This window comes from Eucyclogobius newberryi, unplaced genomic scaffold (assembly GCF_026437365.1).
Source record: "Eucyclogobius newberryi isolate DKJ021-1_F unplaced genomic scaffold, fEucNew1.0.hap1 SCAF_5, whole genome shotgun sequence".
NCBI lineage: Eukaryota > Metazoa > Chordata > Actinopteri > Gobiiformes > Gobiidae > Eucyclogobius > Eucyclogobius newberryi.
This window is the reverse complement of record NW_027316167.1, coordinates 7,362,305-7,388,912: the sequence shown is the minus strand read 5'-3', so window position 1 is coordinate 7,388,912 and position 26,608 is coordinate 7,362,305. Positions and strand designations below refer to the sequence as shown.

General features: G+C 43.2%; 1 protein-coding gene across 2 annotated transcripts; it reads left to right on the top strand.

Annotated features, from left to right (window-relative positions):
* Positions 1-67: 67 nt before the first annotated feature.
* Positions 68-26,524, top strand: pkp3b (plakophilin 3b). 2 transcript variants are annotated; one of them, XM_072464872.1, is made up of 13 exons: positions 68-305; positions 5,959-6,047; positions 6,882-7,471; positions 9,520-9,643; positions 9,731-9,935; positions 10,022-10,181; positions 11,088-11,196; positions 12,216-12,380; positions 14,287-14,466; positions 15,694-15,847; positions 17,312-17,507; positions 18,379-18,466; positions 25,919-26,524. In XM_072464872.1, exons 1-13 carry the CDS (start codon positions 101-103, stop codon positions 25,958-25,960), a joined length of 2,307 nt encoding a protein of 768 aa, XP_072320973.1. In that variant the 5' UTR covers positions 68-100; the 3' UTR covers positions 25,961-26,524. The 2 variants fall into 2 exon arrangements, with proteins under 2 accessions (XP_072320973.1, XP_072320972.1); XM_072464871.1 differs by having other exon boundaries at positions 14,284-14,466.
* Positions 26,525-26,608: the final 84 nt, after the last annotated feature.

The following is a 26,608-nucleotide window of genomic DNA, read 5'->3' as shown; positions in this document are numbered from 1 at the left end:
CCTGGACGTCACACCCCGCACTACACCGCGCTCCCGGGGGACGCATTCGCCGCCTTCACGTCCGGATAACGTGCCGTTCTTTTCGGGGGTTGACGCGAGGATGAGCGCGGCGGTGGCGGAGCGCTGCTTTCTGTCCGCGCTGCAGCCCAAAACGTCCTGCACCGCCTATGTGGTCCCCTCGGACGGGCCGTGTCCGGACCAGGCGGCCAAAGCCAGGAGGGTCCAGGAGCAGGTCCGGAGGCGGCTGGCCGAGAAGCAGTCCTCCTCGCTGACCCGACTGGACGACTCGCTGCTGGGGTCAACGGGTGAGTGCGTGTCGTGCCCCGTGACGGATCGTGTTCCGCAAAGTGTTCGCGCGAGCTCGTTACGAAGTTGTATGGCTAATTAACAACAGGTGCGCGGGCATTAAGCTAGTTAGGCTAAACTATTTTATCGTTTGAATAACTGTATAAATACCAGTAATAATTATCTAAAAAATAAAAATTGGTGCAAATGTAATGACAGTACAACATATTAGCTAATAAACTATTAATTAGTTATAAATACATTAGGAGTTGGGTGATGTTTTCTTTTTTCAGACAAAAAAATGGGATTTGCGTTAATTTTTAATGAGCAACTTTTCACGTTTGGACGCTGCTGCTGAGACGAGCTCGTAATTAAATTTGATTAGGCTTAATTTTCCTTTCTTAAAAAAACAACAACCATATCTTTTCCAATTAAATAATAAAAAATCAACGCAGAACGAGACAAGCAGAGAGCAAAGTAAACGGAACACAAGTACGTGACATCTAAAAATAAATAAATAAACAGTACATACAAATAAAAATAAGAGGTTCAAATGTCATTTTATGTATTTATTATTTATTTATTAATTTGTTTGATACATTTTTTGAACGTCATCAGAAGTATACTCCAAATGTATCCATTGGCAGTTATCATGGCAGGAGTTTTGAGGCCCAAGTACATGCAAGCTAATGCCATACAGTGACAAATATCAGGCAAAGTAATAACAAGGACATAGTGCACTTTTAATTAAAAAACAAACAAACAAACAGACAAACAAACAATAAAACATATAAAGATTGGAGACATATTTGCTTATCACCTCCTGACACATCATGAGCGAGAAAAAGAGGAAAGGTGTCATACAAAATCCATGTAACGGGCTCCTCCTTTGTGTTGTGATTACCATGGTTACATAGTATTGTGTGACATGACGTCGCCTGTAAATAGGGGGGTTTGGGGATTAGCTCCGGAGTCCGGGGTCTCACTGACAGACGCAAAACACGAGCTGAAACGCCTAGAGCAGTTCCTGCCGTTCGCTCCTTGACTTTTCCGAGGGGTCAGCGAGGCCAGAATGTCAGCGATTGTGAAACCCAAAAAATTAGGCATTTTTTAAATTCAGGATGACGCTAACCCAGAAGTATAAAAAACACACACACGTGCAAAACAGTTACAGGGAACTTCACCGCAGTTTTACATGCAAGATGATACATACCAATGTCCAGATGTTGAGCTGGTGTAGTATTCAAAAGGGGGAAACACTCACATACCACATGAAACGTCCAACTTAAGCTGTAAGCCACTGAAGTTAAGGAAAACAGTGTAAAACTTGTCAATATTGACATGTAGACAGAGTATTGTAGTATTCACTGAGGCGTTGGGTGGGGTATTTTCTTTGTTCCTCTGCAATGGGAATGACATAAGCAGATTTTAGAGGGCAGAGTCGGAATTCTGCTCAATGTATCATCGTCAACACATCATTAATAGCTTTTTTGGGGGGGGTTAATGACTTGAAAGTACCAAAATTAAATATGTAGGCCATGAATTGTGTGCTACTGTAATGCCGTTGCCAGTTTGCCTGTTGTGCGAATCCTCCCTGCAGTTATTTCCTGGTGTTTTCCTGTGTTTTTTCCCCCCGCTGCGGAAACGTGCGTGACATCCCGGGCCGTCTACTGTATTAATATGGAATCCGTCATGTCCACGCATTGACAAAGGGCCTCCCCCGCGGTTTATTTATCCACGGGTGTCCAGTTGTGGTCACTCAGCCGCTCTGGGAAGCAGCGGGGATTGTTTTGGCCCGGGAAAACGCTCGTCATCTTTCGTCCGTCTCGTCCCAGGATTCTGTTGACCTGGCTATTAGTCTGTTGCAGAAGGGACAGCGCCCGCCTCTTTACTACAGCCACTCCAGAAAGAAAACAGGCGGCTGGAGCGGCCCGGTCGGAGGCCGGATGTCGTCCAGAAATGAGCAAAAGTTGAAAAAATCATTAGAAAAACAGCTGTAGTCAATCATCCCGGACGAAAACACAACCCTCCGTGTGCCAGTCTAAATATTTGTGAAGCAGATAAGCAGTGGTGGAGAGAGTACCATATTTTCTGGATTTTAAGTCACACCTTTTTTCATAGTTTTGCCCGGGGTGCGACTTATACTCCAGAGCGACTTATGTGTGATATTATTCGTTATTTTCACAACCACAAAAGGGCGCTCTAGGCTCTAAGCGACGCAGAAGAAGAATCTGCATTTCCTCTACCTTCGGAGTTTGTCGAGTTGTTTGAAGTGACACAGAGGAAGAGGAATTCAATGGATTTAGTGATACATTTCCCCCCAAAAATGCGACTTATACTCCAGTGCGACTTATATATGTTTTTTTCTTCTCTATTTTGCATTTTTTTGGCTGGTGTGACTTATAGTCCGGAAAATATGGTATTAAAAACGTATATTCAATTCAAAGTACATGGCCAGTACTGCTGCCAACATTTTAAGTCAAGAAAAACACGACTCAAAGTACTAGTTATGAGTCGGCAGTATTCTTAGTCTGTTATTCTGAACTTGATAGATTAAACAGTGTCAATCTGAAGTCAGTTGTTTGAATCGCAATCTTGCATTTTCTGTCCAATCAGAGCGGGCGATACAGTGCCGCCTTAATGTGTGTTTGTGGATAAAGATTAGCGTTGCCTAAACCTTTTTTCCTCTGCGGGCCAAAAATAATACGTTGAACTGGGCCAAAACTAACAATGATTTGCATGTTAAGAGTTGATTTTTAAATAAATGCTTCATTAAACTGCTTTTATTGTTTATATTGTTTAGGGTTATTGTTCTTTCTTCCAACTGTAGACAATCTATTTATTTCCAATTTATGTATTGTCCATTAAGACAATCAGGGCTTGTACAATGCTCAGTAACTGCTATGATTTTAAAAGTTATGAACTACACTTGGCTAAAATTATACTCAAGTAAAGGTTTAAAAATCTACTAAAAAAAAGTACAATTACGCAAAACATCTACTCATTTACGTGAACTTAAGTACTTCTAATAAGTGACTTTCAACCCGTGCCAATAAGTTACCGGTTTTGCGACGTGGGTGACTTCTTACTGCGGTCGAGTCTATTCAGTGCATGGGAGCGGAGAGCGAGGACAGACACCACATTGTGCGCTGCGTGCAAAGCTCTATTTTTCCCACAATGACAATATTCAGACGATAATACGGCAAACTCTGGGAAACGCAGTGCAAAATCGAGACGGTCGGACGTTGTGGTCGGGTTTAAGTGCTGCACAAAACATGAATGAACTAAAATTAACCACAAATTGCAGATCATTTTCAGTGTTTATCATGAAAGGATTTGATACTTTCCACCTCTTTTACAGAATGATATTTACCGTATTGCAAACGTCGACCCTATGATCACACTTGACCTTTGATACGATACATAAAAACATTCATTACTATTGAGCCAAAGCAGAGTGCTGTGTGTGCACTTTCCTCTCAATGGGATTATGAGGATATACTGCCACAGGTAATTGAAAGGCCAGGCTAGATAAAGTAACGCAGACTTAAAAGGAATGTTGGATGTCTCCGGTTAAGCCTCTTTGTGCTATGATTTCTTTCTTTCATTTTTTTGCTTAGACAAAGGAAAAACATTGCTCAGCGAACTCCATTTACCAGCCCAGAGTGTGGCACATTCTTTTCCCGTGTCCTCTTATGTTATCAGAGGCTATTTTGGACAGGAGCGTTCATCCGACCACTGGTCCAATGACCTTTCATGACTGATAGACGTGCTGAGGTATATAAACACACAGATAAATACAAATAAATGGCGTTAGGCTAGTGGTTCCAACCGATTTCCACTGATATCTTACAAACGTAGATCAATCTGAAAGGCACGTATTCATTTTGTATGATCTATTTACTATAATTGAATAAAGTACTGCATTTTCCGGACTATAAGTCACACCGGAGTATAAGTCGCACCAGCCAAAAAATGCATAATAGAGAAGAAAAAAACATATATAAGTCGCACTGGAGTATAAGTCGCATTTTAGGGGGAAATGTATCGCTAAATGACTAAATCCATTGAATTCTTCTTCCTCTGTGTCACTTCTAAACAACTCCACAAACTCCAGAGGTAGTGGAAGTGCAGATTCTTCTTCTGCGTCGCTTAGAGCCTAGAGCGCCCTCTTGTGGTTGTCAGTGTGAAAATGATCAACATGTGAAATGCGGTTGCCAATGTGAAAATTATGAATAATATCACATAAAAGTCGCTCTGGAGTATGAAAAAACTATAAAAAAAGGAATAATACGGTAAATACGGTAATAGAAAGTTCATCTCCAAGCTTACATATTCTCAAACGTCTCAAATTTAACCAAGTAACGGTTTGAAAATGAAACCGGAGCCGCGCAAGAACATAAGTCACTGCTCCTTCATTTCGCGGACGCCATCTCCCTGAAGACGGTCTTAATGATAGTGATGAGAACTTAAAGTGGAGTTAATTGACACCACACGTTAGATAGAGGGTTTGGACTGAACGGCTCCCGTGTTATTTTGAGTTCTGCGACTTCTGAATCTTCATCGTTTGTATTTTTAAAAGCTTTGTCCTCAGTGTTTTTGTGTTTCGGTGATTTATTGACGCCAAGTGAACTACAGAGACGGGGGTAAAGAATGCACCGTGATATATATACGTAAAGGGGTCTGTGAATTTGAGGCACTCTGGGACGGTGGGAGGAGGATAGATGCTGATGCTCCGTACAAACTCCCACACAAACTCCCACACATCGGGGTCATGACCTGAGAGGACTAAACCACTTTCTCGTATCTGTAAACTTCTTTCTCTCTTTCCACGTTAGTCATAAATCTGGAGTAAAACTGTACTGTTCATGCACATTCTTTAACGTTTTACTGAGCGGAGCCTGGGTGTGTTTTGAAAGTGAATATATCTGATGATAGACTACTATAACATAAGAGTTACAAAATATTTGTATACAGGAAACAACGATGTTCCAGTATTAAATTGATAGAAATAGAGTATTGTGTAAAATAGAAGGGTAAAAACTCTCTTTTGATGACAAATGCGCTGACTGGTGGAAAAAGACAGGACTAAGAAAATCCAAAGAAATATAGTGCACATAATCATCATTACACCTGTTTTTGACATATTGATATCTGGAATGTTGTTTTGAAGACATGAAACACGTTAATATCATGTATATTGAGAAGTATTGCAACTTAGGATATTTTTAAGCTTCCAAATAAGGATATACAGTGATATTTAGACACTTTTATGGGTCATTTTACTGATTTGTCTGATGCTTAAACCTGAACTTTTACATGTTTAACTCTGTTGGATTGAAAAAATAAAATAAATCCCTGAGATATCCCTGTAGACTTAGTGTTGCGGTCAGGCCCACATGCAGCACTTAGATGAAAACCTAACCAAAAGCAGCTCTTGACCCGTCGATTCTTACATTCAAACATGAGGCCCCGGTCCCCTCTTCATCAGCTGCCACTCCTCTGTTCCTCCCCCTTTCCCTCCCGTCTCCCATGACCTTTTGTGTGCTTCTTTTCCCATTAAACCTCCTTAAACTCCTCTTCAACCATTTGACGTTTGACTATTTTCATGATTTCATTCATATTTAAAAATTAATAAATTAATATTTACCGTAGTGTTTTATTTGGTTCCAGACTACCATCACCAAACGCCCAGAGGCTTTTCCTCAAACCATGGCTTCAGTTCCCGCTCCATGATCACCACGCCCAGCAGAGTGATGGCTGTAAGTGTCGCGCACTCTCACATTTACAATGGTTTTCAACAGCAGTTTGTGTATTTTCTCGCATCGTCCGTTGGCGTTGTCTGTGTGGTACTTTACTACAACAGTTACGACACTGTTTTGTGGTTTTCTTCATGCAATTCTACATAATAATAAAGTATAGCTTGGTTTAGGTTGGCAATACATTACGTGCCTTTTATTCTTCAAGATTAAACAGTTTATCTTCAAAACAAAACGTACATGTATGTTCTAAAGGTTGCTCTGAAGCGTTACCTCTCCGAGTGGAATCAAGGGCGCACATGCACTTAGAAGAAGCAGTATTGTGTATGGAAATGTTTCCTTCCTGTAAGTCCAGGTTTAATTGTCTTGGTGTTGCACAAAGGGAAATGGAAGCTTGGTGCTGCTGGTTTTAAACTCAAGAACAATGTGGGGAGAGACTAATGGATAAACAGAAGGTGTTGCCTTAACCCCATACTGCAGGAATTGGATAAAAATGAATAAGAGATCCATGAAATTGAACTTGAAATTAAGGTCATTCCACGTTATTTATTTTGTGGTTTTAATGAAGAATGTTCTCTTTTTTTTGGCTCACATGCTTTATTAGACGGGAAAGTACAGCATGAAATGGGGTTGAGACGTTGCAGGACTTTGCAGAAAACTGTCTGTAGATGAGCTCCATCTAGAATCCTTCAGGTGTTGTAGCTTTAGTGTCATGTGGTTCAAATTTAGTGAAAAATCTCAAAATCTTTTTATTCTTTCACAAAAAATACAGATTATTCCATTACTTTCTGATACTGTAATGCATCACTGAATGTATTTCCCTCCACGTTCCTTCAGGTCGCCACCGCCCCCCTCCCCTCCTCTGGTTTTTCGACTCGCTCTGCCATCGAAAGCAACTCCAGAACCAACCGCAGCTCAGTCCACACCAGTTACCAGGCCACGCAGTCCCGCGCCAGAAGCACCCGCTCCAAGTCCTTTTGCCAGGCGGATCAGGAAATAATCCCCCTCACCGTCCTACCGTCTCCAGAGGGCAGCGGCCACGCCCTGCCCGTGCCGCCCCTGGGGAGCCTCCGCCGCAGCCTCAGCGGGACCCTAGCCCAGGGCAGAGGGCAGTGGCAGGACGAGGAGGCGCCGTACCAGTACATTTACAAAGGCCCCTCCCACCGCACCATCAGCCGCATCGCCAACAGACAGCAGCAGTACCAGCACAACTCCGGGTACGGCCAGGAGGGCTGGGTGGGCACAGGCAGGGGGGTGCCCGTGGCGGGGGACGGCTGGGGCGCACAGTGGCAGCAGCAGGTGTCGAGGGCCAACCACGGGTTCGGGAACATGAACCGGGCGTCTTCTGTGCGCAGTGTGAGGAGTGTGGGGAAAGGAGTGGACGTGCTGGATGGAGCGTCCATTCACAGCAACGATGCTTTAGGAGGGTGAGTACAGCGCGTGTCACTGATTACTAAGAATTGTAGATAATATGACTTCACTCACAGAACTGTTTTTAGTCTTGATTTAAGCAATGTCAGAATAGAACCTGTCTCACAACCTCAACGAGACTGTTCCAGATTTTAGTGGCATAAAACTGAAACGCTGATTCCCCATGTTTAGTCATGACTCTGAGCACCAGCAGGAGACCGGTCCCTGAGGTCCTCAGAATCCGTGATGGTTCATATGGCACTAACATGTCTGCGATGTAGTTTGGTGCTAGGCCATGAAGAGACACAAGCCGAGCTGCTTTAAAGTCTATTCTCTGAACCACAGGGGGCAGTGCAAACACCTGAGAACAGGACTAATGTGATGGTACTTCCTGGTTCTAGTCAGGACCCGAGCAGCAGCGTTCTGGATGTACTGCAGCTGTTTTACAACTCGTTTGGAGAGGCCAGTGAGCGGCCGTTACAGTAGTCTAATCTACTGGAGACAAACGCGTGGTCTCTTCAAGTCTGATTTGGACACTATACCTTTGATTTTGGCAATGTTTTTAGATGGTACAAAGCTGCTGATTGGTAGGTTTTAGATCGAGACTCTGGAGGTGACACTAACACTTTCTCTTTGTTTCTGTGAGACAAAGACGATGATTTCAGTCTTGTCCGAGTTCAGCTGGAGAAAGTTGTTTTGCCTCTACACACTGATCTGTTGGATGCAGTGACAGAGTGAATCAACTGGTCCATATTCACCTGCCGACAGTGAAACATAGATCTGACTCGTCTGCATCATTGTGATAGGACACATTTTCGCTACATGTCAACTGACCTAACGGCAGCATGTCTAGGTTGAACAGAAGGGGACCCAGGACTGACCCTTGGGGCACCCCACAGGTCAGGGGCATGTGGTCTGAGACACAAAGTACTTACTGTCTTCCAGATAGGACCTTAACCAGTTTAGGGCAGTGCCAGTAATGCCCACCCAGTCCTCTAGTCTCTGTAAGAGGATCCCATGATCGACAGTGTCAAAAGCAGCACTCGGATCTAACAGAATTAAGACTGAGGCTTTGTCCGTGTCAGTGTTCAGGCGGATGTCATTTGTCACCATGACAACAGCAGTCTCAGTGCTGTGATCTAAAGCCAGACTGGAAAACATAAAATAAAAAAGTTAATTATAAGATAACTATTACCGTAAGTTGTTGGTGAGCAACTATCTCAGGACTTTCTCCTAAAATGTTAGGTTTGAGATGGACCGGTAGTTCTTTAGAGGTTAATGACCGCGGTTTTTAATGCTCTTGGGAATGTTCCAGATGTTGACTATTTGAGTGATTAGAGCCAACAGACTTCTCAACATAGACCTAAGAATCTAGTAGTGAATGGATGGAGGCAGCATGTAGAGGAGCTCAGACTTGTGATCTCTTGGACAGTTTTGTCAGCCACAGATGGGTCGAGCTGGACGAGCGGTTGTTATTTGCACAGTGGGATCAATGGTATTTTTAATGTTCTGAACTTTATCATTGAAGAAGACTGCAAACTCATTAATCTCTAATGGCAGCTGAGCGGGAGGGTTCGTTAGGGTTTGTATGGTCTGTTTACTGCTCCAAACAGAAGACCCAAGTTATTACTTTTAACCTTCATAGGGAGTCACGTGATTTTCAATAGATGCATTATTATAAGTTTGAAGATTTTTGAAGAGCTTGGTTTTCCATTGTTTTGTATTATGGATGTGAGAATGTGAGTTATTCCATTTATGTGTTATTCTATTCAGTCATGATAGATTTTTCATAGATTTTTTTAGAACTTCCTGTGTTAAAAAAATTATGAAATTTCCCCATGTGGGACAATAAAGGAATATCTTATCTTATCTTATCTTATCTTAAGCCATTATAGGCTTGTGAAGTGCTTGTATGACAACGATGCGCATTTCTCAACGGTAAAACCTATGAAGAAACAAACAGTTTAATTAATTGGTGAAATAAAAACATGCAAAATGATATAGTTATTTTGTCAAAGTTATATATATAATTTACAAGCCGTTGAATGGTTCTGTACGTCTGTAGCTTGCAGGGTCTGGACATGGTCACAGCCGTCAAATACATCTCCGAGCCCGACAGCGCCTTGCAAGTGTTAGGCGCGGCGTACGTCCAACATCAGTGTTACCATAGCAGCGAGGCCAAAAACCAGGTGAGTCTCTCCTGCCGCCCTACGCCAACGCATGCTCGACATTTCCCGCACGGCCCCTTTGACCCGTCGCGTCCTTCCTCGCCTCAGGTTCGATCGCTGCACGGCATTCCGGCGCTGGTCCAGCTCTTCTCCAGCGACAACCAGGAAGTGCAGCGCTTCGCGACCGGCGCCACGCGAAACCTCATCTACGAGAGTTCGGACAACAAGGTGGCGCTCATCGAGGCCGGGGGAGTGGCGCGCCTGGTGGGTATACTGGGCGAACCCGACGAGGAGCTGAGGAAGAACATCACCGGTAAGGACGGCGCCGCGGACCCGACTCGCGTTGTATTGCTATTGATTTCCCGTCCGAGCGCAATCGATTTCTCCTTTGTCCCGCAGGTGTCTTGTGGAATCTTTCGTCTCGAGATCATCTGAAAGAAAAGCTGTGTAAAGAGGCCTTATCAGAGCTGACGGATAAAGTTATGGTGCCTTTGTGCGGCAGTATCCCGCTCAGTCCCTCCGAAAGAGACATCTTCTATAATACGACGGGATGTTTACGGTAACCGCGCACAACGTTCTGCCCGTCAATGTCATAGATCTGTGTTCCAAGTAATGGTGGTGTTCAGTAGTTTGGGTAAACACGATAACTCTTATATAATAGCAAGAAAATAGACTGTTAAAATCATAATTAAAAACAATTTAAGAAGGGGAAGGCATATTTTTAGGGGCGAGTCTTAAATGCGCTCCTTAAAGTGCCTATGACAGATTTTTACGATTTTCTAATCTTGACTTTATGTGGTGTATTTATACCTGTTGTACATATAAATGATAGTTTTACACCAATCGAGCAGGTATTTGTGGAGTTGAAAAACCTGTAGAAAATGACAGGAAGTGACATCACACCAAGTACACTCATTCCATTATCCAAGTTTATGCAGAATTTACACAAAGAAACAACTTTTTTGACTCTCTAAACATTGAGTCAACAAAATAAAGTCGCTCTCATACAGTTTATTTGTCAATTAAATTAAATTGTGACATTAGATGAGTTTTGGCCCAGTGTTTGCTGGGTAATTACCTGCTGTGATATCATCAATTAAAAACAGGAAGTGAAATTATAAACCTAAAAAAATAACTATTCTGTGATAAAAAAATGTATAATTTTTTGCAAAATTCTAAATACATGCATCTTAACTGCATTTTAGCTCAATGAGTCGTCCGGGCTGTAGGGGGCGCTTTAAATTAGTAAGCAATCGCAGCCATTTATCTCAAATTTGACAGTCTCATTGTTTGCATATGTTTTTCTTTATACCAGCACAGAACATATTTTGTGAGTTATGGTGTTTTTTGGGGGTTGAAATTCTTACCAGACAGAGAATTATTGAAGTATAGAAAAACAAATTAAACCAAATACATGTGTGCGGCTCGACGTGTGTGACATAAGTCCGACTTGTGCCTTGTGCAGGAACATGAGCTCGGTTAACGAGAGGACGAGGCAGAAGATGAGAGACATGCGTGGGCTCGTGGACTCTCTGGTGTCATACGTCCAGCAGGAGGAGAGGGCGGATGACAAGGTAACACCCCCGACGGGCCAACGGTAGCGCGGCGTCAACGCGTCAGGGCCCGAAACTCGACGGTGACGATACCGTAGCTGTTTACCGCAAACGCCCCGCGAAGCATTTAGCTCCAAAGCCATAAATGACAAGCAGCTGACACAATCCGACGGTTGCAAAGCCAGCTCGCATTCTTGACTTCGCTCGTCGCGGTCTGGCACATCCGACTTGAGTTAGAGCCCTGTCAACAAGTAGCACACCCCGAAATACTTTGCACACATGCGGACCAACCTTGCACCAGATGGAGAGGCTCGATAAACAATCAGCCTCCTGCGATAACAGTGCGATGTCCTACTGCATCTCACCGCAAACGTATACTGTATTTTTCGAGCTATAAGTCGCTCCGGAGTATAAGTCACATTTTTTTGCATTTTTTGGAGAAATTGAATTGATAAAATTCAAGACCAAGAACAGACATTTAATCTTGAAATGCAGTTTAAAATAATAACAGATGAGAGAACATGGTGAATAGGTGTACGTATGCTAACGCTAACACCTTCAGCTACATGAGGCACAGACAGAACTGTGGTAAGTGTCTGGTATGTTAACGTAACATATTAACAGTTATTCAGATAACTATAGCATAAAGAACATGCTAACAAGTTTACCAAAGCATCAGTTTTACCCCGAATCACTAAATCCATTGAATTCTTCTTCCTCTGTGTCACTTCTAAACAACTCCACAAACTCCAGAGGAAGAGAAAGTGCAGATTCTTCTTCTGCGTCACTTAGAGCCTAGAGCGCCCTCTTGTGGTTGCCAGGGTGAAAATAACGAATAATATCACATATAAGTCGCTCTGGAGTATAAGTTGCACCCCGGCCAAAACTATGAAAAAAGTGCGACTTATAGTCCGGAAAATACGGTATACAGTACAGATGTGATAGCTATACGCATTTTCTTTTAACTGCAATCCACACGGCGCGTTTTTTTTTTTTTTTTTTTTTTTTAAACAAAGATTGAGAAATGACTTGTGTTCCAGGGGGTGGAGAACTGCCTGTGCGTTCTGAGGAACCTGTCCTATCAGCTGTACTCCGAGCTCCCTCCGACAGTGCAGCTGCGTCTGGAAGGCCCGCGGAGATCGTCCGGACACAGGGAAATTGAGCCCATTGGCTGTTTCACCCTGTTCAGCTGGAAAAACAAAGAGGTACAGAGCATGGCGTCGCTGCAGTTTTAGCATGAGCGGGACATGCGTCATTGTAGGCTTAGCTTTCAGGTAAAATATAGTTTAAAATGACTGTACACAACACTGTAGTGGCTTCAACTGTGTTGTTTGGCCCCAAGGCTTTATTAGACAGGAAAGATAAGCTAAGATTAGCCTTTATTTGTCCACACAATTGGGAAATTTTGGTGCTGCAACACAAAGTAGGTACGTAAGTAAAAGAACTCTTAATATGTCAGTATTGCACATGATTAAGTCAGTATTGCAAATGATTATGTCAGTATAGCACAAGATTATGTCAGTATAGCACAAGATTATGTCAGTATTGCACATGATTAAGTCAGTATTGCACATGATTAAGTCAGTATTGCACATGATTATGTCAGTATAGCACAAGATTATGTCAGTATTGCACATGATTAAGTCAGTATTGCACATGATTAAGTCAGTATTGCACATGATTATGTCAGTATAGCACAAGATTATGTCAGTATTGCACATGATTATGTCAGTATTGCACATGATTATGTCAGTATTGCACATGATTAAGTCAGTATTGCACATGATTATGTCAGTATTGCACATGATAATGTCAGTGTGAAATGGGGGATGAGAGAGAGGAAACTGTCTTGAGTTGATGTTCGAACTCACGACTCTGCGGCCGGCTGTACTTGGAGCCTGGCATACGTGCGCTGTGCCTTAACCACTCCACCACGGCAGCACAGCGTCGATGTTCATTTTTCCCATAGGCTTCCAGACAAAAATATATATTGAAAAGTTTGAATGCTTGTTCTGGGCTAATCTAGTATGTGATAATGAGCACAAGATGTATACTGTCAGTCTATTAATAATCACTTCATAATATTTGGCTAATTGTTTAAGCTATGGACATTAGCTACCACATATAGCTGCTGAAGCCTCCGTCGTACCTTTAAACTCTTAGTATTTAAACGTATATTTTCTAAAACCCTGTGGCAATAATGAATGAGAAATATACTTCCGAAACTTAGAGTGTGTGTTTCTCTTTAAGGCCCCAAGTCAGACTGAGCGTTCAATCCCAGGAGGTTTAAGGCTGCTCTGACATCACACAAACCCGATTCAAACAAAAGAAAATCAGGTCAGAGAGAAAGGGTCAGGAAACAGGAGGGTCTGCTGGCTCCGCTCCAAATAGTTGAAGTGTTGCATCGTCCAATGGGAACACGCTCGCTCGCAAACGTTGTGCAGTGCGGTTGTGAAACGACTGTTTGGAGACGTGTCGTTTCAGCTCTCAGGTTAGTGCACTACCTGCCTTTGCCACCGGGGACAGTGGAGAGCTTGTGTCCAGTTCATGTAACAAAGAGCTATGAAACACTGACACAAGTGGATTACTGCTAGTCATTCCTGTGCCTTAGGACGACGGCGGTTTGGGAAGTTTATGTATTTATTAGCTTAAATTTGCTGGTTCGTGAATTCGATCCAACGCACAAATGTCAAAATAGTCGTACAATAGCGCAATCCCAACATTAGCACCTTTTGTTTAGCACCAGGACGTTCCAGGACCTCTCCGTTTGGAACAATTAGCGATGCGTGTTGCGCCGCCTCCGGTTGCGGCTCACAATAAGCATCCGATCGGTCAGAAACTCTAGAACTCTTCTCCGGCGCACGGGGAGGATCAGTTACCGAAGTGTCCGCCTCACGTTACGCTCCTCAAAAGCCGACCGACCGTCATGCGACAGCCAAAGGCCCGCGGCGACAAAGCTGTAACACTTTGTTTTTGGCGCCCCCCAGCAGCGACAAACCCGTCAAACCCATATGCAAAAAGCCCTCACCTGTTTGTGTCAGACGTATGCTATATACATCGTGACATATGGCGCTGACAATTTGTAAACTCACCTGTAACATCCTCCAGCAGCAAAACCAGAACCAGTCCATTCTGACCGAGGTGTCCCGGCAGCCCAGAGGCGCCGAGTGGCTGTGGCACCCCAAGATCGTGACGTTGTACAAGACGGTGCTGCAGAGCAACGACGGCAGCTCGACGAGTCGCGAGGCGGCGCTCGGGGCGCTGCAGAACATCACCGCCGGAGACTCACGGGTAGGTCGGGGTCATATTGTGCCCCTCTTGTGCCGCTCTTGTGCCGCTCTTGTGCCGCTCTTGTGCCGCTCTTGTGCCCCTCCTGTGCCCCTCCTGTGCCCCTCCTGTGCCCCTCTTGTGCCGCTCTTGTGCCCCTCTTGTGCCCCTCTTGTGCCCCTCTTGTGCCCCTCTTGTGCCGCTCTTGTGCCGCTCTTGTGCCGCTCTTGTGCCGCTCTTGTGCCCCTCTTGTGCCCCTCTTGTGCCCCTCTTGTGCCCCTCTTGTGCCCCTCTTGTGCCGCTCTTGTGCCGCTCTTGTGCCGCTCTTGTGCCCCTCCTGTGCCCCTCCTGTGCCCCTCCTGTGCCGCTCTTGTGCCCCTCTTGTGCCCCTCTTGTGCCCCTCTTGTGCCGCTCTTGTGCCGCTCTTGTGCCGCTCTTGTGCCCCTCCTGTGCCCCTCCTGTGCCCCTCCTGTGCCGCTCTTGTGCCCCTCTTGTGCCCCTCTTGTGCCCCTCTTGTGCCCCTCTTGTGCCCCTCTTGTGCCCCTCTTGTGTCGCTCTTGTGCCGCTCTTGTGCCGCTCTTGTGCCCCTCTTGTGCCCCTCTTGTGCCGCTCTTGTGCCCCCCCTTGTGCCCCTCTTGTACCCCTCTTGTGCCCCCCTTCTGCCCCTCTTGTGCCCCTCTTGTGCCCCGCTACACCTCTTAGGGATATTAGGGATACTTTAGGGTGTATTTGCAGTATTATATGTACTGTATGTTCTTGATTTAAAAGGGTAATAACTACACCTTAATAAACCTCCATAAAGCATTATCAAATACTTAACTAACTAAACATTTTGCCTTTATATGTATCTAATGGTCGTGTGGCAATCTCACTTTTTTCTCAATTGACAAAAACTTTTAGAATTTTATTGTATATTATGGTATTTAAATGAAGCTTTATTTTCCGAGTTTATAACTGTTGATAATATAAAGTGACTTAGGAAAAGAGGTGATGATTTGAACCAGGATTCGTTTGTTGTCGGCCACGATTCCACGGTTTTTCCTGGTTAATATGTCACTTTGTACTGCAGCCTGTTAGCGAGTGAGCTCATGTTAGCGTGTCATCTTGTGTTCGCATGTTACCTTGTGTTAGCGTGTCATAGTATGTTAGCGTGCTATTTTGCGTTAGCGTGTCATCTTGCACTGCAGCACATGTGTAAGTTAGTTTCATCATACGTGAGCATTAAACACACGTGTACCGTGTGCGCTGCAGTGGCCCTCGGTGCTGACCGCTGTGGTGCTGGAGCAGGAGAGGATGCTGCCCGTTCTCCTCGAGCTCCTGGACTCCAACAACGACGCAGAGCTGAAGCCGCTGACTGGTCTGCTCCGGAACCTGGCGCGCCACGCCCCCAACAAGGATCACCTGGGTGAGACACGGGGGTCACATGCTGTGGTGGCGATAGTGCAGTGACAGTGCAGTGACAGTGCAGTGACTGTGCAGTGATAGTGCAGTGACAGTGCAGTGATAGTGCAGTGACAGTGCAGTGACAGTGCAGCGATAGTGCAGTGACAGTGCAGTGATAGTGCAGTGACAGTGCAGCGATAGTGCAGTGACAGTGCAGTGATAGTGCAGTGACAGTGCAGTGACAGTGCAGCGATAGTGCAGTGACAGTGCAGTGATAGTGCAGTGACAGTGCAGCGATAGTGCAGTGACAGTGCAGTGACAGTGCAGTGACAGTGCAGTGATAGTGCAGTGACAGTGCAGTGATAGTGCAGTGACAGTGCAGTGACAGTGCAGCGATAGTGCAGTGACAGTGCAGTGATAGTGCAGTGACAGTGCAGTGATAGTGTAGTGACTGTGCAGTGATAGTGCAGTGACAGTGCAGTGACAGTGCAGTGACAGTGCAGTGACAGTGCAGTGACAGTGCAGCGATAGTGCAGTGACAGTGCAGTGACAGCGCAGCGATAGTGCAGTGGCAGTGACAGTGCAGTGACAGTGCAGTGATAGTGCAGTGACAGTGCAGCGATAGTGCAGTGACAGTGCAACGATAGTGCAGTGACAGTGCAACGATAGTGCAGTGACAGTGTAATAATTTTTGTTATTATTCAGGGAGTGTCTACAGAGCCGCGGCGCTCCTGAAACTGCTAGGCTATTTGACCGCGCCGGGTTAGGGTTAAGGTTAGGGTTACTCTTACAGTTACTCTTACAGTTACTCCTACAGTTACTCTTGAAGTTACTCTTACAGTTACTTTTACAGTTACTCTTACAGTTACTCTTAAAGTTACTCTTACAGTTACTCTTAAAGTTACTCTTAAAGTTACTCTTACTGTTACTCTTACAGTTACTTCAGTTACTCTTACAGTTACTCTTACAGTTACTCCTACAGTTACTCTCACAGTTACTCTTACTTGAGTAATAGTTTCCCCAAATACTTTTTTACTCTTCCTTGAGTAATTTCTCAGAGAACAACTTTGCACTTCTAACTATAATTCTATTTTGAAGTAACGGCACTTTTACTTGAGTACAATTCTTGGATACTCTACTCGCCTCTGGTCTAAGGCTCGATACTCGATACCCATTTAGATACCACAAAGATAATGGAAAATTCTTAGTTTTAACTTAATTTTGAACAATAGTATTTTCTTGGTGTTCTAATGGGATATACTAGTTCTGATTAAAAGCTTAATATATAAGTATAATCATCGTATACGGCAATGATGTTACTCTAAACAAATATCTGCATGTGTGGTTTATCTGTACGTCTCTACGTCCCATTAGGAAAAGGATTCTCTATTTATCGCTGCGTTTTGTTTTCTACGTTTTATCGTTTTCCCCGACTTGGGGACCGCCTTCATTTACAAACGTGCCTCGTGTCTGCCCCGCGTCGCAGCCCAGAACATGGTGAACGTGCTGGTTTCCAAGCTGCCCCCCGACGGCCTGCAGAAACCGCCCTCCAGCGAAGTGGCGATCAACATCTGCGGCGCCCTCAATCATCTGGTCGCCTGTAGCTCCCTGGCAGCCCGGGACATCTCCTATTTCAACGGTCTGCCCAAGCTGGTGGGCATCAAGAGCACCCACGACAACAGGTGGGTGGGGCACGTGACCATGAGCTTATCGTTATTACCCATGTCCCCCAGCTCGACCCTGCTTCCTGTCTGTGTCGTGATAATTCAACCAAATAACAATACCGTATTTTCCGGACTATAAGTTGCACCTTTTTTCATAGTTTTGGCCAGGGTGCGACTTATACTCCAGCCCAACTTATACTCCAGCGCGACCTATACTCCAGCGCGACTCATAGTCCGGAAAACACGTTAATCGTGACAATTTCAGAAGCTAAATAAAGCTAACTATTGTCCAAAAAATAGACTTAAATGTATATACCGTAGTTTCCAGACTAAAAGTTGCACCGGAGTATAAGTCGCACCAGCCAAAAAATTCATAATAGAGAAGAAAAAAACATATATAAGTCACACTGGAGTATAGAGAAATGCGATTGAAAGTGTGAAAATAACAAATAATATCACATATAAGTCGCTCCGGAGTATAAGTATATAAGTATAAATATAAGTATAAGTCGCACCCCGGCCAAAACTATGAAAAAAAGTGTGACATATAGTCCGGAAAATACGGTAACTATTTACATTGGGCTATTTTTGTCATATTTAACTTTATTTTGTATTTCATTTATGTAAAGTCGCTCACAAACTTGAGGAACATTCACACGTCAGACCTCGAGAATGACAGAAAATGAAAGATTTCACTGTTGTTTGAATATTGTGTGAATAATTGTTGAATCGTGATGTTTTTTTCTCACAATTCTCAATGTGACATGGTGACATCCGTGCTGCGTGTCACACAGTGCTCTTTGCGACACGTTCGTTCGTTCTTTAGCTGGATTTGTGCCAGTCTTTGTCGCTTTGCTCGCTCTGATTGTGTTTTTGTGTTTCGTTTTAGCGCCGGGAGTTTGAAAGCAGCGCGAGCGGCCTCCACCGTCCTCTCCAACATGTTCCAGTACAACAAACTACACAAAGACTACAAACAGGTAAGACTCCTGGGCTGAAGGAGGTTCGTGTATCTACCGTATTTTCCGGACTATAAGTCGCACCAGCAAAAAAAACATAACAAAACACTTATTGTCCGGAAAATACTGTGATTGGGATTGCTTTTTTGAAGCTCCGAGGGCAATTTATTTGATCAGTATCAGACAAAAAGCATAACTAAAAATCAAAGCATATAAACTCAAAAATAATATAAAAATAAAAGCAAATTAAATACAAATAAAATAAAGATAAAAGCATATAAAATAAAGATAAAAGCATATAAAATAAAAATGAAAGCAGTTTAACACAGTGAACATAAATACACGGTCCAATAAATAAAAAAAAGTTTTACAATCAGGTAAAACTCATAAATCAGAGCACGGTCGAGTGATGATGACGCTGTCCCTTCACCAAACTCAAATCATTTATTAAACAAATCTCGTTCCGTCACAGTTCGATCGAGGCTAAACGGTAAGAGAAGGAAAAGCTGAATTGAAGAACACAGAAGGTTCTCTGTGAAGAATGTGATAGAACCGAGAGAGAACATTGAGACTGAAAAATGCTTAATTTAACACGTCTCGTTGAAGAATATAGTCCTGATATTATGATAACTGCCTGCTATGTTTGGCCTCCGTTTTAAAGTCCACTCAGATCATATAATAAAAGGTAAATAAACGAAGTAAAAGCTCGAGCTCCTTTGACATTTTTTAAAGTTCCCTTTGCTTTTAAAAGTATTTGCAACTACACCAAAAGTACAATATACATACTCATGAGTGCTCACTTTTCACGACGGCACAAAGAGAGCAGAAGACGTCTTTGCCCGTTAACAGAGCGGGGGCCCCTCTTTTTACAGTGTCTCGAGGCGCATGCTTCTGAACCCCGGGTGAATAGAGACGCGTTGCCCCGGGTTACAGGGACTCTTTAAGGCTTTGCTTCACAGAGTCAGGAGACATAAGCCGCTCCACAGTGCCGGCTCTGTCCCGGGACCTGAGGCCGCCCTCTGTGCCCAAACGACTTCACATCGCTCATGTGGATCCGTGCGCTGGCAGTGCCATCCTCCCTGCCAGTGCCATCCTCCACTGCCAGTGCCATCCTCCACTGCCAGGGCCATCCTCCACTGCCAGGGCCATCCTCCACTGCCAGGGCCATCCTCCACTGCCAGGGCCATCCTCCACTGCCAGTGCCATCCTCCACTGCCAGGGCCATCCTCCACTGCCAGGGCCATCCTCCACTGCCAGGGCCATCCTCCACTGCCAGGGGACATCCTCCACTGCCAGGGCCCGGATTCCGTCACGCCGTTTGTTTTGTGGTGATTTACCGAAGCCAAAGCCCCGGGAGAAAGGCAGCGCCAAAAGTCGTACATTTAGAGGTTTCTTTGTGGCATTCACAGCTTGTTTGGATGTTGGACCCGCTGTGGCACTTGTAAACAACTCATGACAACAACAAACAACAAAACATAGAATATATTTACGTGATTTAATGTCAGTCCAACATGTCGTTCAAAGGTTTTAATTGAGGTTTAACTAATATGAAGTGTCAAAACATCATCGTAGCCCTGTAAAGTTTCCAATGTAACTTTTTCCATTTTTAGCATATTAATCAGCTCTTTTGGGATTTTTAAAAAACTTTAAACAATATAAAACTAATTTATTAAAATTCAGCATATCTTAAAAAAACATTGACAATATACAAAAAGCATGAGCTGCACAAAGGAAGTGTAATAAATGTACATAAAATACATTCATTATCATCTATATTTTGACATATATTGCCCACTTTTAGTTCAGAATAACATTTGATACTTTACTATGTGCATATAATTGGACTTTCACAATTTCACAACTTGTTAACAGTTACGGCATTTCCTAGTGTGACGTCATGAGTTATAAACAGGAAGTAAAACGATAAACCTAAAAAAAACTGGAATGAAATTTTAAATATAATGTCTGCATTTTAGCACCGTAATATGAGCGCTGTCTGCTTCTTCTGAGCGTTCGTCCTTCACTGCGATTGGATAAACCCTCCTGTCAATCACACAGAGCCTCTGAGCAATGGGAAGAACGGGCGATTTGTATAATTTACGTCACGTGCGCGGACAGGAAATGGCAGCCCGGTCGCTGTGTTTTTCTGTGGGGGCTGCGCGTGTTTGTCTTGGCTCCTTTAAGCATCTTCGTACTGGTGATAAAGGCAGAGAAAGCCCCCCACGAAGGGGCCCGCCGGGGGGTTTCTGCCTCACGAAGACAGATTACTGCGAAAGTGAAGGAGGGTTATACGAGCTGTGCAGTTTCCATTGTCCTGCATGTGACCCGCAATCATGTCAGCAGATGTAAGATGGGCCGTGTTTTTTCTGCTGCTCAAGTACAGGTTAAAGGCACTGACGAGGACTTAAAGCGCCCCCTACAGGTCGGACCACTCGTGGAACTAAAATGCGTTTTATCTATTTCAAATGTAGCCAAAAACGATACAAAATGTCATCACAGAATAGCTAATTTTTTAAGGTTTATAATTTCACTTCCTGTTTGGAACTGATGACATCACACTAGGAAATTACCCAGCAAACACTGGCCCAAAACTTCTAATGTCACAATTGTTTTTATTTGTCAAATTAAAATATATGAGAGCGACTTTATTGAGTTGAATTATGTTTAGAGAGTCAAAAAAGTAGTTTATTTTGTGTAAATGATGCATAAACTTTGACTGGAACGAGTGTGTGATGTCATTTCCTGTCATTTTCTACAGATTTTTTAACATTTTCTTCACAAATACCTGCTCGATTGGTGTAAAACTATAATGTATAAGTACAACAGGTTTAAATACACCAAATAAAGTCAGAATTAGTAAATGGTAAAAACCTGTCATAGGCACTTTAAGGTTCATATATTTATGATTCTGCTGAAAAGGATACAAATGTTATCACAGAATAGGACATTTATTAGGTTTATAATTCAACTTCCTGTTTGTAATTGATGACGTCACACTAGGAAATTACCCAGCAAACACTGGGCCAGTCTCACAAAACAAACTCAATGGCACAATTTTGTTTTATTTGACCATGTGTAAATGATGCATAAACTTCCCTGGTGTGATGTTACTTCCTGTCAATTTTCTACAGATTTAAAAAAAGTTTTCTCCTCAAATACCTGCTCGATTGGCGTAAAACTAAGATAAGATAAGATAAGATATTCCTTTATTGTCCCACATGGGGAAATTTCATTGGTGCAACGCAGGTAGATACAGAGGTAGATACAGAAGAACAGATCACTTATAGGAAGTCTGAAAAACACTTTCAGTAGAAGATCTCCTATAAATAAATAAAAACTCCCATAGACAAATAAATAAATAAATACATAAATACCACTGCATGTGATCACGACAGTAATTGCACATGAATATGTGTCACGACAGCACATGAATTACACATGAATTCCAACAACAATTGCACATATGACAGAATTGCACATGGTTAGGTCAGTATTGCGAGTGTTCAGTACTAACAGTTTTTGTTATAAAGTCTGACAGCAGCAGGAAGGAAAGACCTACGAAACCCTTCCTTCACACATCGAGGGTGGATCAGTTTCTCACTGAAGCTGCTCTCCAGAGCGGACAGAGTGTCCTGCAGGGGGCGACACTCATGGTCCAGCATAGATGTGAATCTAGCCAGGACCCTCCTGTCCCCCACCTCCTGCACCGAGTCCAGAGCACAGCCCAGGACGGAGCTGGACTTCTTGATGACTCTGTCCAGCCTCTTCCTCTCCCTCTCTGTGATGCTGTTGCTCCAGCAGACCACACCTACAGGAGCTGATGCCACCACAGAGTCGTAGAAGGTCTTCAGGAGTGGCCCTGTCACTCCTGAAGACCTGAGTCTCCTCAGGAGGTAGAGCCGACTCTGGCTCTTCCTGTACAGTGCGTCTGTGTTATGAGTCCAGTCCAGTTTGTGGTTCAGATGAACACCCAGGTACTTGTATGAGTCACTCTCTCAATGTCCCGTCCCTGGATGTTCACTGGTGAGGGGGCAGTGGGGTGGCGTCTGCGGAAGTCCACAAACATCTCCTTGGTCGGTACAAATACACCAAATAAAGTCAGAATTAGAGGATTGTAAAAACCTGTCACTGTCACTTTAAGATATTCAAGCTGTAAATGTCACAGATTTAGTGAGTAATAAAACCACTCGATAGTAAAAAACTCCAGCGCTTTCGACAAATGTGTTCAGCAACTGCAAATCACTGAGCGTCGAGTTGTGATTTACTCGTCAGATCCGTGTGTGGGATATGAATTATAGTACGGAAAAACAAAACACAATAAAACAACGCTTTCCTCTAAATCCTGTGTGGTCCTGACCTAGTTTATCTCTTTTATCAGAAGTACTTTCTTTAGGTCTTTTAATGGCCAAACAATATGTAGGAATAACCAATAATATCAAAACCCGTACAAACACGGCTCATCTCATGTTATGCTTTATTAAAAGGAGATATTAGCCAAAATTAACCTTTAAAGTGCTTTAATTACGACAGTGCTTCCTCGTCCTTCGTTTACTCGGCTCTGATTGATTCCTGCTAAGAAAATAATTCCTGTTCTCCCCTACCTCCTGTCCCCGCCCACGCTCCACGCCCACGTCCCTGTGCTTAGTTGTGATTTGTTTTGTTGAAAGTTAAGACTCCCGATTCGTGCATTTAAGATTCTTTGATGTCAAAACTCTAAACATTTAAATGACAATCTGCTGCTTGTTTTGGTGAGGGGGCGGGGCTTATCAGGTGTGTAGTTCTGAACAGGAAGTGAATCTTGTTTATGTTAATGAGCTGTTTTAGATCAATAATGAACAATCTACTCGAGTTAAAGTTAAATATGAAGGTGGAACGAGCAATCGAGGGGAAGAAGTCTAAAGAATAAAGAAGAAGGAGAAGCACTAGGAGAAGAAGAAGAAGAATAAGGAGAAGGAGAGGGAGAAGAAGAGGCATGAGAAGAAGAAGCACAAGAAGAAGAAGAAGTACAAGAAAAACAAAAGCACAATATCTTTGTCTTTGCACGTTGAAGAAACTGGACATAATTCAACACATTTTGAACATTATGCAATAGTTGAACTTGACACAAAAACATGGATTTGTACATTTGTCTTTGGAGTTCTATTTTTTTAAATTCTGGCTGGACTGAGCCTCAGACAGTGACTCATGTGTTTATGAGAAGCTGCTCTGACACACTGGACTTCCTCAGAGGAACAGGAAGCACTTCCTCTGGGACGTCGTGGAGCGAGCCATAACCACGTTCTATTGTGGATCATATTTACGTACTATTATGAAATTTCCCCATGTGGGACAATAAAGGAATATCTTATCTTATCTTCTATATACTATTCTATATACTATCCTACAGCGTGTGGGATCGAGGAGCTTGGGTGGGTGTTGCTAAGCGGCGCTCTTCACAGACGATTTATCAGCTGGCGTCCGCTCACATTTTTGTTTCCACGGCCCCGCCCACGTTCCCCATTCCTGGTGTCTGGATCTCGTTAGCCTTATCGGGGGAATTTGGCTGAGCAAAGTCAAATATTTTGGTTGTCAGAGCAGTCGTGTTAAGTGTGAGTCTTCTCCGAGAAGTCGGGAGTATTCATCGCTCACAGTCATGTCTCAGGATGAGAAATCACAAGTGGTGCAACATAACCGCATTTATTTTTAGAAAAGAAAAGCTAAAATTCTCATGAAGTTTTTGTCTAGAATTGTAAATGAATATTGAAGGTAATCATTTGTAGCTGGGAGCGAACAGTTACTGGCAAAACAGAAACCGCATACTTCATGTATTAAAAGTATTTGAATCAGAAAAGGTTTATTTCCATTATCAATGAACCGAATTCACAAACATAGGAACTTGCTTTGGTGATTTGATGCAACATAAAACAATGAACAATGATAAAACAATCTATATACCGTATTTTCCAGACTATAAGTCGCTTCGGAGTATAAGTCACACCAGCCAGAAAATGCATAATAGAGAAGAAAAAACATATATAAGTCGCACTGGAGTTTAAGTCGCATTTTTGGGGGGGAAATTTATTTGATGAAATCCAAGACCAAGAACAGACATTTCATCTTGAAATGCAGTTTAAAATAATAACAGATGAGAGAACATGGTGAATAGGTGTACGTATGCTAACGCTAACACCTTCAGCTACATGACGTATGCTAACGCTAACACCTTCAGCTACATGACGTATGCTAACGCTAACACCTTCAGCTACATGAGGCACAGACAGAACTGTGGTAAGTGTCTGGTATGTTAACGTAACATATGAACAGTTATTCAGATAACTATAGCATAAAGAACATGCTAACAAGTTTACCAAAGCATCAGTTTTACCCCAAATCACTAAATCCATTGAATTCTTCTTCCTCTGTGTCACTTCTAAACAACTCCACAAACTCCAGAGGAAGAGGAAGTGCAGATTCTTCTTCTGCGTCGCTTAGAGCCTAGAGCGCCCTCTTGTGGTTGTCAGAGTGAAATAACAAATAATATCACATATAAGTCGCTTCGGAGTATAAGTCGCACCCCAGGCAAAACTATGAAAAAAGGTGTGACTTATAATTCGGCAAATACGGTAAGTTTGGGTCCATATGAGGACAAAACTATGAAAACAACTTATAGTCTGGAAAATACCGTAAGTCAAACAGAAAAACAACAATAAATCATTGTTTCATAACCTTTCAGAGCATGTGCCACAGCGGCCTTCTTCAGAGCGCTACAAATGAAAGAACATAAAAGAAGAAAGTCACACGATGGAAATAAATAAAATGTCAACGCTCAGTCTGTTATTGTCGGAGTCTGAGCTGCCTGTGTTCTCCTCTGTTTTTCGGGGGCTGGTGCTCTGCAGGAATGTGCCGAATCTGGAGGGGATCTTGAGGTCTTCTTTGGTCTTGGCCGTCACCGAGAGCTTTCACCTCAGATAGTCCAAAGAGCAGTGGCCCAGCTCCACAAAAAGAGAGAGGCGACGTGTGTGTTCGGCCGCCGCCAACAAGAGACTGTTCTGCCATTAACACAATCAGAGGCTTAAAACAAGACCTAGAGATCAGTTTAAATAAAGAGAGTTGACTCATTAGAACTTACGTAACCTTCTGCCGTGCCGCTACTCGCTTTTAAATATGCAACAGAACAGTAGTTTGAAATATTTGTACTTTATCGGTGTAATCCCTCATTCGTCCAGGAGTAGAAAAGGGTTCATTTGTATCGTCTGGACTCTTTTGTTTGGACTCTCATCTAAGAGTTTAAGAATGACTCTCGGATCAGTTTTTCTAGAAAACAGAGTCCAGATTAAATAGAATGTTGTAGTATTTATTTCCAGACTGGGCTGTACTGAAACGGACTCGCTGTGGGTGGCGTGATTACATGAATACGGTTTTCACTGAACAGCTGCATGGTTATCACTCTATTTTTGACACGTCCCTGATGAAATATTAATATTCTTCTTGCAGAAAGGATTCTCCCGTCGAGACTTCACGGACGTCAGCATCTGATCCGTGCGTGTTCAGGTCGAGGACGTGGACGACCGGAGGTTAAAACGTCACTTCCAGGAGAAGAAGAAGAACCCAACGTCTGATTTGTGTGTTTAACATGGACTCGTATTAACACACAAAGTGGACTCGGTATCAACACACAAAGTGGACTTCTTCTGCCAAAACTCTTGAGTTCGCTGTACATGTTTTTGAGAGTTCTTTTCTTCTTGTTCATTAACATTCAGGAGGTTGTGTTTTATCATAGAAAGTGACTGGGATTTCTGTCCGATTACAGCTTCTACTCACAGAAGTCACATTTGTATCGTCAGATAATGAGCTTTAAAGCCACATTACACACTTATGTAGACTGACTTTAGTGTCGTGCAGGCCTTACATTACTGACAGACGCTCTAACTGAAGACAATATACTGTTGTTTTACTGTTTTACTTTGTACAAAAAATGAACTTACAACTTTTGTTTTGCAGTATGAGAATTAAATAAAAGAACTGAACCAGTAGCTAAACCAGGAAGCAGAAAAATCCTGTTAATTTTAAACCTGGAAACAATAGACAAAACCTAACGTGTCGTACAGCGATGGCGCCCTCTGCTGGTCATATGACGTTTTCTGAGATTTTAACAAAATAAAAACGTAAAAAAACATTTTGTGA